The sequence below is a fragment of the Oncorhynchus keta genome, chromosome 26, assembly GCF_023373465.1.
Source record: "Oncorhynchus keta strain PuntledgeMale-10-30-2019 chromosome 26, Oket_V2, whole genome shotgun sequence".
In the NCBI taxonomy this organism is placed as follows: Eukaryota; Metazoa; Chordata; class Actinopteri; order Salmoniformes; family Salmonidae; genus Oncorhynchus; species Oncorhynchus keta.
Genome location: NC_068446.1, coordinates 9,548,320 through 9,563,869, shown reverse-complemented (window position 1 = coordinate 9,563,869; position 15,550 = coordinate 9,548,320). Strand labels below are relative to the sequence as shown.

Genomic DNA, 15,550 nt, shown 5'->3' with positions numbered 1-15,550 from the left:
TATAGTTTCCATTGTAAGAGCATGGCCTCAAAACAATTTTGTGGGGATTTTCTCCTACCATATCTCATACATTATTTTTTACATTTCTGCAAACTTCAAAGTATTTTAAAGACCATTGATACCAATTAAATGCATATCCTGGCTTCTGGGCCTGAGTAACAGGCAGTTTACTTTAGGCACGTCAGTCAGACAGGAAGTGGAGAAAAATAGACCCTAGTCTGAAGAAGCCTAGGAGCATCATCCAGAGTGAACAACCATAAGAAGACGGGAAAGGGAGGACCCCTTTTTAGACAATAAAAGCCTTACAAGCGTGCCTCTGAAACACCTAACCCTCTTCCGAAGGAGGGCTAGTTCCAACAGAGATAAATGGCAAATGGCACTCACACGTAAGTATATTCATGATTTCTTTCTACAAACGGGCGGCGGTTCATGTGCAAAGTATATGATTAATGTTAGAATAGTTCTAAAATGTATCAACGATAAGTGTCCTTTTTACTTTCTCTCTCTCCCCCACCCCTCTTCATTTTTTTATTTTTTACCTTTATTTAACCAGGCAAGTCAGTTAAGAACAAATTCTTATTTTCAATGACGGCCCAGTGGGTTAACTGCCTGTTCATGGGCAGAACGACAGATTGTCAGCTCGGGGGTTTGAACTTGCAACCTTCCGGTTACTAGTCCAACGCTCTAACCACTAGGCTACCCTGCCGCCCCTATTTTCTGTGCATCAAGCCGCCGTATACAGTCCGCTATGAACCATTTTCTCATGTACTTCGTGTGTATGTTATCCCGTTTTCTCAGTTAGCTAGTAAATAAATAGTTAAATCAATTTGTGTAGCACTGAATCATGAGTAAGGCTGTTGTTCTTTTCAGATGCATGAGGTAACGACTGTTCAGAATGATGATATGATAAGAGGTTATGATTAATATGCTGACTGTTTTATGGATGATATAGGTAAATACCTTTAGAGTTTCATTCGAGAGATGGTAACTCTTTAAACAACCACTCTTGTGGTGCCACAAATCCTAATGAGTTCATTGTTACATGATTCATTTAATCGGGTAACAATTAAACAGTTTGTTGATTCATTAAATAACAGTCATCAGATTAACGAAAGTAAAGTCACTACAGCAGATAATTCAGTCAACGTTCTACTGATCCTAGACTATGACGACGTCATCTATATTTAAAGCCTTACCATGCAGTTTACCATCGTACATCATTATCACAGATGACCACTTTAGCACTCATCACTCCATTCTCTATCAGAAAGTAGGCTGGTTCTCTTTGATGACATGTAGGTCAAAGCATTGCATTCCGTTCATTTATGGAGAGAAAAAAAAACATTGTTAAAAAGTTTATTAGGGAGTCATATTGAGACCCAGGTGTCTTTTACAAATGAGCCCTGCAGTATACAGAAAGACACACATCAAATACGAAATGCAATCAATAAATAGTCAATCCAGTGCCTTCAGAAAGTATTCAGACCCCTTGACTTTTTCCACATTTTGTTAAGTTACAGCATTCTAAAATGTATTAAATGTTTTTTTCCCTCATCAATCTACACACAATACCCCATAATGACAAAGCGAAAACTGTTTTTAGAAATGATCAGCTCGGAATATCACATTTGCATAAGTATTCGGACCCTTTACTCAGTACTTTGTTGAAGCACCTTTGGCAGCGATTACAGCCTCAAGTCTTCTTGTGCATGACACTACAAGCTTGGCACACCTGTATTTGGGGAGTTTCTCCAATTATTCTCTGCAGATCCTCTCAACCTCTGTCAGGTTGGAGGGGGAGTGTTGCTGCACAACTATTTTCAGGTCTCTTAACAGATGTTCGATCAGGTTCAAGTCCGGGCTCTGGCTGGGCCACCCAAGTACATTCAGAAACATGTTCCGAAACCACTGCTGCGTTGTCTTGGCTGTGTGCTTAGCTCTCTGTACTTTCCTCCTTTCATCTTTGCCTCGATAGTGACTAGTCTCACAGTCCCTGATGCTTAAAAACATCCCCACAGCATGATGTTACCACCACCATGCTTCACCGTAGGGATGGTGCCAGGGTTCTTCCAAATGTGATGCTTCGCATTCAGACCAAAGAGTTGAATCTTGGTTTCATCAGACCAGAGAATCTTGTTACTCATGGTCTGGGAGTCCTTTAGGTGCCATTTGGCAAACTCCAAGCGGGCTGTCATGTGCCTTTTACTGAAGAGTGGCTTCCGTCTGGCCGCTCTACCATAATGGCCTGATTGGTGGAGTTCTGCAGATGGTAGTCCTTCTGGAAGGTTCTCTCATCTCCACAGAGGAACTCTAGAGCTCTGTCAGAGTGACCATCGAGTTCTTGGTCACCAAGGCCCTTTTCCCGCGATTGCTCAGTTTGGCCGGGCGACAAGCTCTAGGAGGGGTCTTGGTGGTTCCAAACTTCTTCGATTTAAGAATGATGGAGGCCATTCTGTTCTTGGGGACTTTCAATGTTGCAGAAATGTTTTTGTACCCTTCCCCAGATCTGTGCCTCAACACAATCCTGTCTCAGAGCCATACAGACAATTCCTTCGACCTCATGGCTTGGTTTTTTTTCTCTGACATGCACTGTCAACTGTGGGACTTTATGACAGTTGTGTGCCTTTCCAAATCATGTCCAATCAATTGAATTTACCACAGGTGGACCAATCAAGTTTTTAGAAACATCTCAAGGATGATCAATGGAAACAGGATGCACCTGAGCAAAATAAAAAACAACCAAATTTGCCCGAAAAGGCACTAATGCATGCAACTGTAGGGTATTCTGAAGATTGCTCCATAATTGAGATGCGAATTAACTTAAAGTCATTTGACCTAAATCTGTAATGATCTGTATGGTGTCTCATACTTCTTTCTATAGGTTAGATACATATATATATATATATTTTTTTTAAATGCATTCAATCATCATTTATATCATACACATTTATTAAAGATAGAGAAATAAACTGAAATCCATCCCCCTGTATCAATACTTGGTGGAAGTACCTTTGACAGCCATTGTGAAACAAAAAAATAAAGAAAGTCTCAACCAACTTTGTAGACCTGAGGAATCATGTATACTGTACATTCTTCTTGGCTCATGCTCTGTAAAGTTGGTTGGGTATTGTTGAATCTTCTATTTACATGAGGATTTAATCAGAACTGAGTCTAGGGCACTTGGGGGCATTCACCTTCATATTGGTGAGCCACACCAGAGTAGATTTGACCTTGTGCTTATTGTTCTGCTGAAATGTGATTTTTTTTTCTCCCAGTGTCAGGTCTCAAGCAGAGGCTAAAACAATTGTCCAGAAACAGAAGGGGTTCAAACTGTCGAACCCAGTTCCTACATGTGAATATAAAAATGTATTTTAGCAAACAAAACTATGCTACATTTGATCTCTGGGACCCTCAGGATGACCAATCAGAGCAAGATTACTGAAGGTAAGTACATTATTTACCTCAGAGGTAAATGTATCAAACCAGTTGTCATGATAAATGTTTTTGTTGTTGTTGTGCACTCTCCTCAAACCATTAGCATGGTATTTTTTTCACTGTAATAGCTACTGTAAATTGGACAGTGCGGTTCGATTAACAAGAATGTAAGCTTTAAGCTTTCTGCACATAAGACATGTATGTCTATGTCCTGGAAAGTTGGCTGTTTCTTACAACGTCATTCTAGTCACATTAGCGCAAGTTAGCAACAAATGTCCCGGTATAGGGACACCAATCCCTTAGAGGTTTTAATGCATATAAGGAGCAAAATTGATCCAAATTGGATCCTGCTTTGAATTTCAGGTCCAATAAAACTAATGGGCTTCATATAACCTTTATTATTGAAGACACGGGTAATGCTAATATTCTGTTGTTATTTCAGACATGTACGCAACAACTCAAGTCATCTGGCTATTCAAACACAAAAACAGGTCTCCACAACTTCCATTTAGAAACTCAAATATATTCAAATACTACTGAGAGCAATGTTACAACCAAAGTGCTCTCAATGTTAAAACAATAGCAAAAGTTACGCAACTATTAACACAGCCATCCCACTTGGCACACTTTGGTTGAACCAACGATGTTTCCACCAGGGGCTCAACTTTCACTGGGGACGCGGGGACCTCCCACATTCTTAAATTGCACCCCCCAAAAAGGCCAGTTTTATTGCTTCTTAATCAGAACAGCAGTGTTCAGCTCTGCTAACATAATTGCAAAAGGGTTTTCTAATGATCAATTAGCCTTTTAAAATGATAAACTTGGATTAGCTAACACTACGTGCTTGGGACACAGGAGTGATGGTTGCTGATAATGTGTCTCTGTACGCCTATGTAGATATTCCAATAAAAATCAGCTACAATAGTAATTTACAAAATTAACAATGTCTACACTGTATTTCTGATCAATTTGATGTTATTTTAATGGACAAAAATGTTGCTTTTCTTTCAAAAACATGAACATTTCTAAGTGCCCCCAAACTTTTGAACGGTAGTGGACATTCACCTCTGCCAGCTTCTGCCAGTTTTCGACACCATAGCATGTATTGTAGCATTTATGCTATCGCTAAATATGCTATGGAGATGTCCAGAGTCTTTCATTTGCATAACATTCAAAGATTTACATGACCACATATGCATAATGTATCATTACATTTCCAACTATAAGCTCAACATTCATGTAAATCAATACCCAAAGATGTACATAAATAGAGGGCTCAGGAGACAACAGCATACAAGGAAAGTATGAGCCATGGCTGTGGCATCACAAACCCTTACGGCTGAATCTCAAATGGCACCCTATTCCCCATACAGTGCACTACTTTTGTCCAGAGCCCTATACACTGTAGCTATGGGACATAGGGTCCCATTTGAGACCCAGTGGACCTAACACAGCAGCCAGAGAGTCACACAGAGCCTGGGGTCAGACAGAGTCACGTTGGGGGTCATGTGGATGGAGGTAGTAGTGGCACACGGGCTTCAGTTACAGTTTGCGTTTCAGAGCCCTGTTCTGGGGCCAGAATGAGGTAGAGAAGGACTAAAATGAGGTCATAATACAGATCTAGAATTATACACCAAGTCAAATGTATGATTTCCTTGGAATACACACGGAACACCTAAATTGTTCCAATGGTTTCATTCCAGTTCCATTCATTGGTATTTCCATGTGGCTCTCTCTGAGTGAGTAGCAATATAGTACTCGTCTACTACGTCCTTTAATGCCCAGTGTGGTCAAAAATGTGATTTTCCTGTGTTTTATATATATTTCCATACTATGAGGTTGGAGTAATACTGTGAAATTGTAAATAATTATGATAATGCCATTTTAGTGGAAGAGCTGTTTTAAAAGATTGGCTGAAATTTCAGCTTGTTTTGTTGGGATGGAGTTTTGGCCTGCCTGGTGTCAACACCCGGTGGTAAATTAGTCAATAGGCCAATAAGAAAGAGTTCCAATCCTCTCTGCCAAAAACAGCTTGTTTTCAGTTTTTCCCTCCCCACTCAGACCACTCCCAGACAGTCCTAGCAAATTCTTTCTTGAGAATTGGCTATTGGCTAAGAAGATTTTTATTTTTATTTTTTTTAACTATTTTAATTGAAAACAATCACAGTAAGGTACTTAATTGTTACCCAAATATGATTTGATATTGAGATAAAAATGGCTTTATTAGACCTTAAAGCTGCAATATGTATCTTTTTGGGTGACCAGATTCACATGGAAATGTTAGTTATAGATCTGTCATTCTCAATGAAAGCAAGTCTAAGAAGCATTCGATTTATGTTATATTTCTATGCTTCCAATTAAGTTTTGTTTTTGCGTCTTTTACTTTCGGTTTTGTATACCAGCTTCAAACAGCTGAAAATAACAAAAAAAAATGTTATTGAAAATATTTTTCATACTGGTTTAGGTGATACAATGATTCTCTACACTGCTTTCTTTGTCACATAAACTGAACTTAGGCAAACTATTAGAATTTTAGCAACCAGGAAATGGCAGAGCGATTTCTGCATATTGCACGTTTAAGAATTATGACATCACTGACTAATAATTCCTCTCCATCTTGTTCTAGGTTCCAGCCAGGATCCTCTTCCAGGATCCTGTGTGTCCTAGGCTTCTGTTCCTCACTGCCCAGGGACATATGGCCAGCTGATGGAGCTCCCAGACAGCTGCATGTCCCTGATGAGGGTCTCGATGGGCATCTTGCCCACCAGGCGCATGAAGAACAGCTGGGAGATGAGATTAGCGGACACGGCCCTGAGAGCAGGCAGGCGGAGGAGAAGACGTCCAAAGCGCTGTGGCTGACCCGGGTACTGCATCCTCTCGTACTCCATCAGAGCCACCTGGGCCTTCTCCTGTAGAGACTCCACATGGACGGGGTCTGTCAAACCACACGCATCTGAAGAGGACAAACCAGGACACACAGACAGACTTAAGCATGGACTTAAGGTCAATCAGAAGTGCAGAAATGGTCAGCACTATAGTGCAGAACACAGGCAGGAGCAACAGTAATGGAAGAGAATATGACTTCTCAAAAAACTTGAGATCAATGAGACATGCTGATTGAAAGGTCAGTTGTGCTTCTGCAGGGGTGTAGGTCAATATTTATCACATGGACAGAGATGTAACACTTTAAAAAGCTGTTCATATGAGAAATGTTGACCTACAGACTGAACTTTACATCATGTTGTCGAGATTTGAATACTAATAATGGGTTTTCTGGGAGTTAACGGAACACTCATTCTAAAGCTATGAGCCTGGGCCTATATCCCACTTTCTCTCATATTCTCTCTTTCTAATTTGAGCGCAAGCAAGAGTTATAATTCTTGCTAGGAATCAATTCAGAAATAGTATTCCTAGGGATTGTGTATAGTGAGGCACTGCAGTATATCAGTATTTCTAGTAAGTTGGGGGACATTTTGAAAACGGAGCCAAAAGAACCCGGCCAGAGTGACTCACTATGAACACTAAAACCAGCAGAGTAGCAGCCTGTTAGGACTAGGTGTTGTATTTCTCAGGTGTAAGGGTTTTGGTTTGGACCAGGAGTGACAACCGACCAGTACACTGACCTGGAGAGAAGAGGGCGATGGCCTTGAGGCAGCTGTACTCTACTGAGTCCACTTGGAGCCGGGTCAGCTTGTCCACCTGGTCCTGGAACAACCTCACCTGGTCCATGAAGGACACCACCCTCTCCGCCGACATGGGCTGTGAGTGGAAGCCGGCCGCGGCCAGCAAAGGAGCCATGTGTAGCGGCAGGGCTGACTGGGCTGCATTCAGGGTAAACAGCTCGCTCCAGCTCAGCCTCAACAGAGCCACCTGATCAGTGACAGGCAGTTCAGGGAAGAAGGGGATGTTCCTGGCCCACTCGATGGTGCTGAAGAGGAGGCGTGCCGCCAGCTCGCAGATGTTGTCGATGCCCATGACGGAGCCTCCTCCAGCACCATGCATCTGCTGCTGGCCGTACTGGGGTCCGTAGCGGATGCTGGGGTAGGGCTCGGCGTGGAGCAGCTGGGAGATGAGCTCTGACATGGGCTGGCCGTTGAAGAATTCGCCCCCTACTGGCCCAGTACCGCCACCTCCGCCGACCAGAGAAGTGGGACAGATGCCTGGGTGGGATGGAGGGATACGTCCACGCTGGACTGCTGGAGGGAAGAGAGAGAGGGAGGAGAGGGGAAGAGGGGGAGAGAAAGGGCTTTGTAGAGGTTGTAGAGGCTAATGCAAAACACGCTGGCAAGCTAACGTTCAGCATTGAACATAACAGGTGTTTGTTGATGGGAAAGTATGCTGACTCTAGCCCTTTAACGCCAAATGTTACATACACGTATCAGTGTATTTAAACACCTGGTAACGTGTCTGTACGCAATCAAAACATCAAATAACACCACTCTCGTCTAGATTAAATCCTAATAGATACTTTTGAGACTATCTGGTGGCCGATCATTGTAATTACCAAACCGGAAATCGTCACTCTAAATGGCACGCCTCTGCATCTTGTCAACACGGCAGTTCTGCTCCCCCGAAACGGTCTCGTAAAAGGTGAGTTTCTGAAATTCAATGCATGCAAAATGCTCATTAGATGTCCAGAGATGCTTGAGTAAACTTTCTAAGAACAATATTCAATTTCGGTATAGAACACTCGAAAAAGTCACTTTGCATATATTGGGCGTTAAGTGGGGCGTTAAGTGCTGCAAACCACACATTTTAGCAGTGGTATATTGGCCATATATCACAATCCCCAGAGGTGCCTTATTGCTATTATAAACTGGTTACCAACATAATTAGAGCAGTAAAAATAAATGTTTTGTCATACACGTAATATACGGTCTGATGTGCAATGGCTGTCAGCCAATCAGCATTCAGGCCTCGAACGACCCAGTTCATAATGCTTTATATACAATGACATTGTTTGTACATCACGTAAAATAATGAAACCTTACATCCAGAGTCTGGATATCTTTATTAAACATATATTTGAGTGATAACTGCCTAGAGGCCCAATTTGCATGTTCAAAAAAGTCTCCACAGTAAATCTCCACAGTAATATATATAATAGACACCAATTAGAGTCGGGAGTTTTGAATACTGGAGCTTGCGTTCGCATGATATGCAATGCATTTTCAAACTGGTTGAACTATGACCATTTCCTCAAAAGTTTTGTTTGTGTGTTAATATTGGCATGGAGTGAACAGTATGTGTATACTCTGGCTGGCAGTATTTCATACATGAAACGCATGGACTTTTTGCAATGCAGAAATAATGACACATTGAAGATAAGCAACTTGTGCAATATACTGTATTTGATGCTGCTTTTATTACTTGTGTTTCAGAAATAATGAGTTAGATTTCATGATGAATGTTTACATTTACTGCAAGCTGATCACAATGCAGAAATACATATAGTTGAAACTGTGGAATTTGCACCCCTTTCTGCCCAATGTTACGTATACACTATATATACAAAAGTGTGCGGACACCCCTTCAAAGTAGTGGATTCGGCTATTTCAGCCACACTCGTTGCTGACAGGTGTATAAAATAGAGCACACGACCATGCAATCTCCATAGACAAACATTGTCAGTAGAACTGCCTGTACTGAAGTCAGTTTGTCAAATTTCTGCCCTGCTAGAGCTGCCCCAGTCAATTGTAAGTGCTGTTATTGTGAAGTGGAAATGTCTAGGAGCAACAAACGGCTCAGCCGCGAAGTGGTAGGACACACACGCTCACAGAAAGGGATTGCTGAAGCATGTAGCGTGTAAAAATCAGGTTCCAAACTGCCTCTGGAAGCAACGTCAGCACAAGAAAACTGTTTGTCGCGAGCTTCATGAAATGAGTTCCCATGGCCGAGCAGCCGCACACAAGCCTAAGATCACCATGCGTGGGCCTCCCGGGTGGCGCAGTGGTTAAGGGCGCTGTACTGCAGCGCCAGCTGTGCCATCAGAGTCCCTGGGTTCGCGCCCAGGCTCTGTCGTAACCGGCCGCGACCGGGAGGTCCGTGGGGCGACGCACAATTGGCCTAGCGTCGTCCGGGTTAGGGAGGGCTTGGTCGGTAGGGATGTCCTTGTCTCATCACGCACCAGCGACTCCTGTGGCAGGCCGGGTGCAGTGCGCAATAATAAAGGTTGCCAGGTGCACGGTGTACCCTCCGACACACTGGTGCGGCTGGCTTCCTGGTTGGATGAGCGCTGTGTTAAGAAGCAGTGCGGCTGGTTGGGTTGTGTATCGGAGGACGCATGACTTTCAACCTTCGTCTCTCCCAAGCCCGTACGGGAGTTGTAGCGATGAGACAAGATAGTAGCTACTACAACAATTGGATACCACAAAATTGGGGAGAAAAAAGGGGTAAAAATTCAATTTTTTTCATTTTTTTTTTTTTTTAAGATCACCATGCGCAATGCCAAGCGTCGGCTGAAGTGGTGTAAGCTTGCCGCCATTGGACTCTGGAGCAGTGGAAACGCGTGCTCTGGAGTGATTAATCACGCTTCACCATCTGACAGTCCAATGGACAAATCTGGATTTGGTGGATGCCAGGAGAAAGCTACCTGCCCTAATGCATAGTACCAACTGTAAAGTTTGGTGGTGAAGGAATAATAGTCTGGGGCTGTTTTTCACGGTTTGGGTAAGGCCCCTTAGTTCCAGTGAAGGAAAATCTTAATGCTACAGCATACAATGACATTCTAGACAATTCTGTGCTTCCAACTTTGTGGCAACATTTTGGGGAAGTCCCATACATTAATGGTTTACTGAGATCGGTGTGGAAGAACTTGACTGGCCTGCACAGAGCCCTGGCCTCAACCCCATCGAACACCTAACTTCTAATCGGCCAACATCAGTGCACAACCTCACTAATGCTCTTGTTGCTGAATGGAAGCAAGTCTCCGCAGCAATGTTCCAACATCTAGTGGAAAGCCTTCACAGAAGAGTAGAGGCTGTTATAGCAGCAAAGGGGGGACCAACTGGTCCATGTATTGGCAAGGCAACAATGTCACATTGTTGATAGCAGAAACTGTCAGGTACCAGTGCTATGCTTACACTGTCTAACAACTAGTTAGTTGGTCATTGGTTTCTTTCAGCCTCCGTTGCTGTGAATTATTCCAAGTTTCAGACAATGTCATTCCATTTCACTGCTAGCCTGGATAGTCTGTTATTGCTATCCTCAACTTGTAGTCTTGCTAAACTAGTTCAACACAGGGTCTGTCAAACTACCAAGGCTAGGCTGTGGTTAGCTGTGTCTGACTTGTCATTGAAGTATTATTGACTACAAACAGTCTGGAAGTAAAGTAGACCACTACTATCCCCGGTGAACAGTGACCTGTTACCCGGCGAAGGTGATCCAAGCGTTTCCAGGTCATGAGGAAACACTGTGGCCAGGCTGCGTCAGTACTTTCATTGGGTCAGATCCCTGCATGACTATCCTTGCTGAATATAGCTCTGGGCTGTTGCCAGCTCAATGCAGAATAAATATGACACCTAGGAGTGGCTGGCTGGCTGCCTGGGTTATCCAACCTATGTACTGCCTGGGAAATGCCTCTGACACAACGGGTACGTACTACGTAGCAGGGGTACTTAGAGTAGGGGTCAGAGAGAGGGAAAATAAGGATAGAGTTCAACTGGATTTACAAATACTATAGCTACATGAATGAAACATGTTTAAGTTCAAAATAATAATTAGGTGGGTGCTTATATTTGTCCTATACACATGTGTGAATTGGAAATGACCATGACCCCACTCACCCACAGTGAGTTGGGCCAGGATCTGCCATTATCAACAGCAACCCTGTGCCTTGCTCAAGGGCACATTGACATATTTTTCACCTGGTCAACTCTGGGATTTGAACTTGCAACCTTTCGGTTGCTGGCCCAATGCTATAATGCTCTAACCGCTAAGCTACCTGACAAACCGATATTTGAAACTCTTTTCCTCACCCCTAAACACATTTTAAAATCGAGCTTGCTGTAGTTTACAGCGTAAATATGTAAATAATTTGGCCAACTGACAGAATTGTGAAATGTCAGCTCTGTTTATCATGGCAGGGGCATGTTTTTGTAGAACGAACTTGTGCTAACAGTCCGTTATGGTATATGGAACATTGGATTGGCAGTATCTCTACCTCTGCTTTAGGCATCGTCTGAGTGGCAGAGATGTTGTGCAACAGGTAAGATGGGATAGTTACCTTCTTTGCGCATGCCAACACTTAAGCATTTCTTCAGCCGGCAATATTGGCACTGGTTGCGGTGATGCTGGTCTATCTGGCATTCTCGATTCGACCTGCACAACAGAACATTAGACAGAATGTATTATCCTGATCTCTCTTTCTCTCTCATGAATTAATAGTCTTAGAGTGGCTGCTCTGGCTGTGTGAAAGGAGTCATAGGCTGGAACATAAATGGTTTTGTGGAGTGCAGAATACAAATGCTTCTCTGTATAGGTATGTATAGCTGTATAGGTCTGTAAAGCTTTGAAATATATCTTCCTGTCCTGTAAGATTCACAACTTATGAAACAGATTGAGAGCACTGTAACTACTATGTACACTGTGCAGTAATGGATAAACAGTTTTGATTGAATGTGGCCCTTAGATAACGATAAACAAAGGCTCACATTCCTCAGAAGTGTGACATGGTAGTACTGTAAGAGATTTTACTAACTGTACTGTAGGTGGGAGTGGGAAATGCACATTTGTTTGGTTCTGATACAAAATAAGTCTGTTCGCCATGTGTATATTATACACCTGAAAATCTTTTTATTTTTATTTTTTAACTTGAGATAAAGCTGTAACACAACCTAACACAAAGAGGACTCCCCAAGGGAAATATTATCTAACAAGTTACAGGGTCTGTAAGCATGCTGTACATATACTGTATGACCACCAAGAATAGGATTTTTAGGGATCCATTACAGTAGCCTATTAACACAGTAAACTTTGACATCAAATTGTGTGTTTCTTAGACTGCCTTTTTGAAATTGTTGTTTTTCACATTAACGTATTTTCTTGATATTTTACGGAGCGCCTTCACCTACCTGCAGGAGTAGTTGAGGTTCCTTCTGATGCTCCTCTTGAAGAAGCTCTTGCAGCCCTCGCAGGTGAACACCCCGTAGTGCTTCCCACTGGACTTGTCCCCACACACCACGCAGTTCACCACGCACGCCTTGTCCTCGTCTCCCTCCTCCACATCACTCCCGGCCTGGGGTGAGCCCTCCTCCTCATCCCCACGCAGGTAAGCATTCTCCCCCCCCAGTCCGTTGGTCTCTCCATTAGAGTTGCCCCATCCCCTGATCACCATGGCCATATCTGAGTGACACGGCTGACACACACAAAGAGGTATTGGTTTTTCCAAGCAAAACTGACAGCGTTATGAAAAGTCAAAACAACTGAAACTGCACATGTTCCAGACTCCTTCTCTTGACCTCTTTCCCCTTCTGTCTCCGTCAAATGACCCGGAGATCCCTTTCACTCCTTTATTTTTCTACCGCGGTGCTGTCCTCCGACCTCTCACTCTCTTGTTCTTCTCCTTCACTCCTCTGTTTTTCCTGTGACCCCTAGACAATGGCTCCTCCTGAAAGTTCTGACACAACAAGCAGTTCAGATTTCAGGAGGGAGAAAAGGGTGCAGCCTGCCCTTTCACAGGAAACAATAAATTACACTTATAGGCTCATGCTCTCGTTCGCTCTTTCTCCGTCTCTGTCACTTCCGCCACACTAGGAGGAGGGTCTATGAGGGGTAAAATAGGACCCCCCTTCTTCATTTGTCTCTCCTCTCCTTACACCACGCTACTTTCTCCCTGGACAAGCAGGGAGGAGCGAAGGAAAAGACCAGAAAAAAAGGACTGCTCTCCTTCAAACTGCCCGACTTACTTTACCCTACTTACAAACTAGTCGGACCAGTTCTGGGCTGTGTGTAGAAAGTGTTATCAATCAATCTTACAGGCAGCAGCAGCTTGAATTGGTGTCAAGAACTTCTTATACGTATGTGCCACAAGCAGATATTCAGAAAATCTTGGAAATTAAATGTTGTCATTCAACCCCATAGACAGTTGAGTCACAAAAACATTTATAAATAGCACTTTTTTGTTTCATTAGCTTGGCAGCACTATTCTATCCACCCAGATGACAGACAAGCCAGGGAACAACCACACTGAATCTAAAGGCTCACTATTTACAACAAAGATTTTAAATAGATCATGATAAAGTCACGCACAGCTTCCTCTGGTCCTGCTAGTCTGTACAAGTTCAAAGTGCAGTGACGTCCCCTCTCTTGCTCTCTTCTTTGCTCTGTTGCTTGTTGTGAAACAGCGTCTGCTTCTTGCTCCTCTCCTGCTCCCAGGGATCTGGGATATAGTTCAAACGACCAGAAAAAAAAACAGAGTGGTGAAATAGAGACGTTCCCTTTCTCTATTGGCCCTTAGACAGAATGGGAGTTTAGACAGAATGGGAGCTCCCCTTAGCAAGCCTCCCCTTGTCCCTTGTCCCTCTGTTTCTGTTTCTCTCCCTCCCTTGTTTTGTCAGTGCTTGTCCATCCAGCAGTAATTGCTTCAGGCCTAAGCTTCTCTGCATTCCCGTATGCACAGTAACAGTGTCACGCCCTGGCCTTAGTTGTCTTTGTTTTCTTTATTATTTTGGTTAGGCCAGGGTGTGACATGGGTGATTTATGTGTTTGGTCTTGTCTAGGGGTTTTTGTAGATTTATGGGGTTGTGTTCTTTTAGGTGTCTAGGTAAGTCTATGGTTGCCTGGATTGGTTCTCAATCAGAGGCAGGTGTTTATCATTGTCTCTGATTGGGAGCTATATTTAGGCAGCCATATTCTTTGGGTATTTTGTGGGTGATTGTTTCCTGTGTCAGTGTTTGTGCCACACGGGACTGTTTTCGGTTTTCACGTTTCTTGTTTTGTAGTTGTGTTCATGTTTCGTGTCTCTTATTAAAGAACCATGAACTATAACCACGCTGCGTTTTGGTCCGCTTCTCCTTCCCAGGAAGAAAGCCGTGACAGAATCACCCACCATACCAGGACCAAGAGGCGTGGTGACAGGCAGCGGCAGGAGGAGCAGCGATGTCAGGATTATTGGACTTGGGAGCAAAATCTGGACTATACGACTTGGGAAGAGATAGACAGGTGGGCGGTCGATCCAGGGAGAGTGCCGGAGCCCGCCTGGGTTTTCGCTGGAGCAGTGTGAGGAGGGTTACAGGAGAATGGAGTTGGAGAAATGAGCACGGCGGCGTGGTAGGAAGCCCGAGAGTCAGCCGCTAAAATTTCTTGTGGGAGGCACACAGAAAGTATGGCAAAGCCAGGTAGGAGACCTGCGCCAACTTCCTGTGCTTACCGGGAGGCTAGAGAGACCGGGCAGGCACTGTGTTATGCTGTGGAGCGCACGGTGTCTCCAGTGCGGGTGTATAGCCCGGTGCGGTACATACCAGCTCCTCGCATCGGCCGGGCTAGAGTGGGCATCGAGCCAAGTGCCATGAAGCCGTCTCTACGCATCTGGTCTCCAGTGCGTCTCCTTGGGCCGGCGTACATGGCACCAGCCTTACGCATGGTATCCCCGGTTCGCCTGCACAGCCCAGTGCGTGCTATTCCACCTCGCCACACTGTCAGGGCGACCGGGAGCATTCAACCAAGTAAGGTTGGGCAGGCTGAGGGGTGCTCAAGAGCTCCAGTGCGCCTGCACAGTCCGGTCTATCCAGTGCCACCTACATGCACCAGCCCTCCGGTGGCAGCCCCCCGCACCAGGCTTCATGTGCGTGTCCAGAGCCCAGTACTCCCTGTTCCTCCTCCCCGCACTCGCCCTGAGATGCGTGTCCTTGGCCCAGTACCACCAACGCCGGCACCACGCACCAGGCCTACAGTGCGCCTCGTCTGTCCAGGGCTGCTAGAGTCTCCCGTCTGTCCAGAGCCGCCAGAGTCTCCCGTCTGTCCAGAGTCGCCAGAGTCTCCCGTCTGTCCAGAGTCGCCAGAGTCTCCCGTCTGTCCAGAGTCGCCAGAGTCTCCCGTCTGTCCAGAGTCGCCAGAGTCTCCCGTCTGTCCAGAGTCGCCAGAGTCTCCCATCTGTCCAGAGTCGCCAGAGTCTCCC

At 44.4% G+C, this 15,550-nt stretch overlaps 1 protein-coding gene across 2 annotated transcripts; it reads right to left on the bottom strand.

The window, feature by feature from the left end:
• Nucleotides 1-1,021: 1,021 nt before the first annotated feature.
• Nucleotides 1,022-13,979, bottom strand: LOC118358897 (nuclear receptor subfamily 2 group F member 6-like). 2 transcript variants are annotated; one of them, XM_035736893.2, is made up of 4 exons: nucleotides 12,507-13,979; nucleotides 11,660-11,754; nucleotides 7,059-7,628; nucleotides 1,022-6,388 (listed from the first exon to the last, which is right to left on the bottom strand). In XM_035736893.2, exons 1-4 carry the CDS (start codon nucleotides 12,773-12,775, stop codon nucleotides 6,114-6,116), a joined length of 1,209 nt encoding a protein of 402 aa, XP_035592786.1. In that variant the 5' UTR covers nucleotides 12,776-13,979; the 3' UTR covers nucleotides 1,022-6,113. The 2 variants fall into 2 exon arrangements, with proteins under 2 accessions (XP_035592786.1, XP_035592785.1); XM_035736892.2 differs by having other exon boundaries at nucleotides 7,059-7,631; nucleotides 12,507-13,978.
• Nucleotides 13,980-15,550: the final 1,571 nt, after the last annotated feature.

Coding starts and splice junctions, on each gene's coding strand:
- LOC118358897 (XM_035736892.2), bottom strand. CDS start 12,775: ATGGCCATGGTGATCAGGGGATGGGGCAACTCTAATGGAGAGACCAAC. Junction 11,755..12,506: donor AACCTCAACTACTCCTGCAG/GTAGGTGAAGGC, acceptor TCTGTTGTGCAG/GTCGAATCGAGAATGCCAGA. Junction 6,389..7,058: donor CATCGCCCTCTTCTCTCCAG/GTCAGTGTACTG, acceptor TGTCCTCTTCAG/ATGCGTGTGGTTTGACAGAC.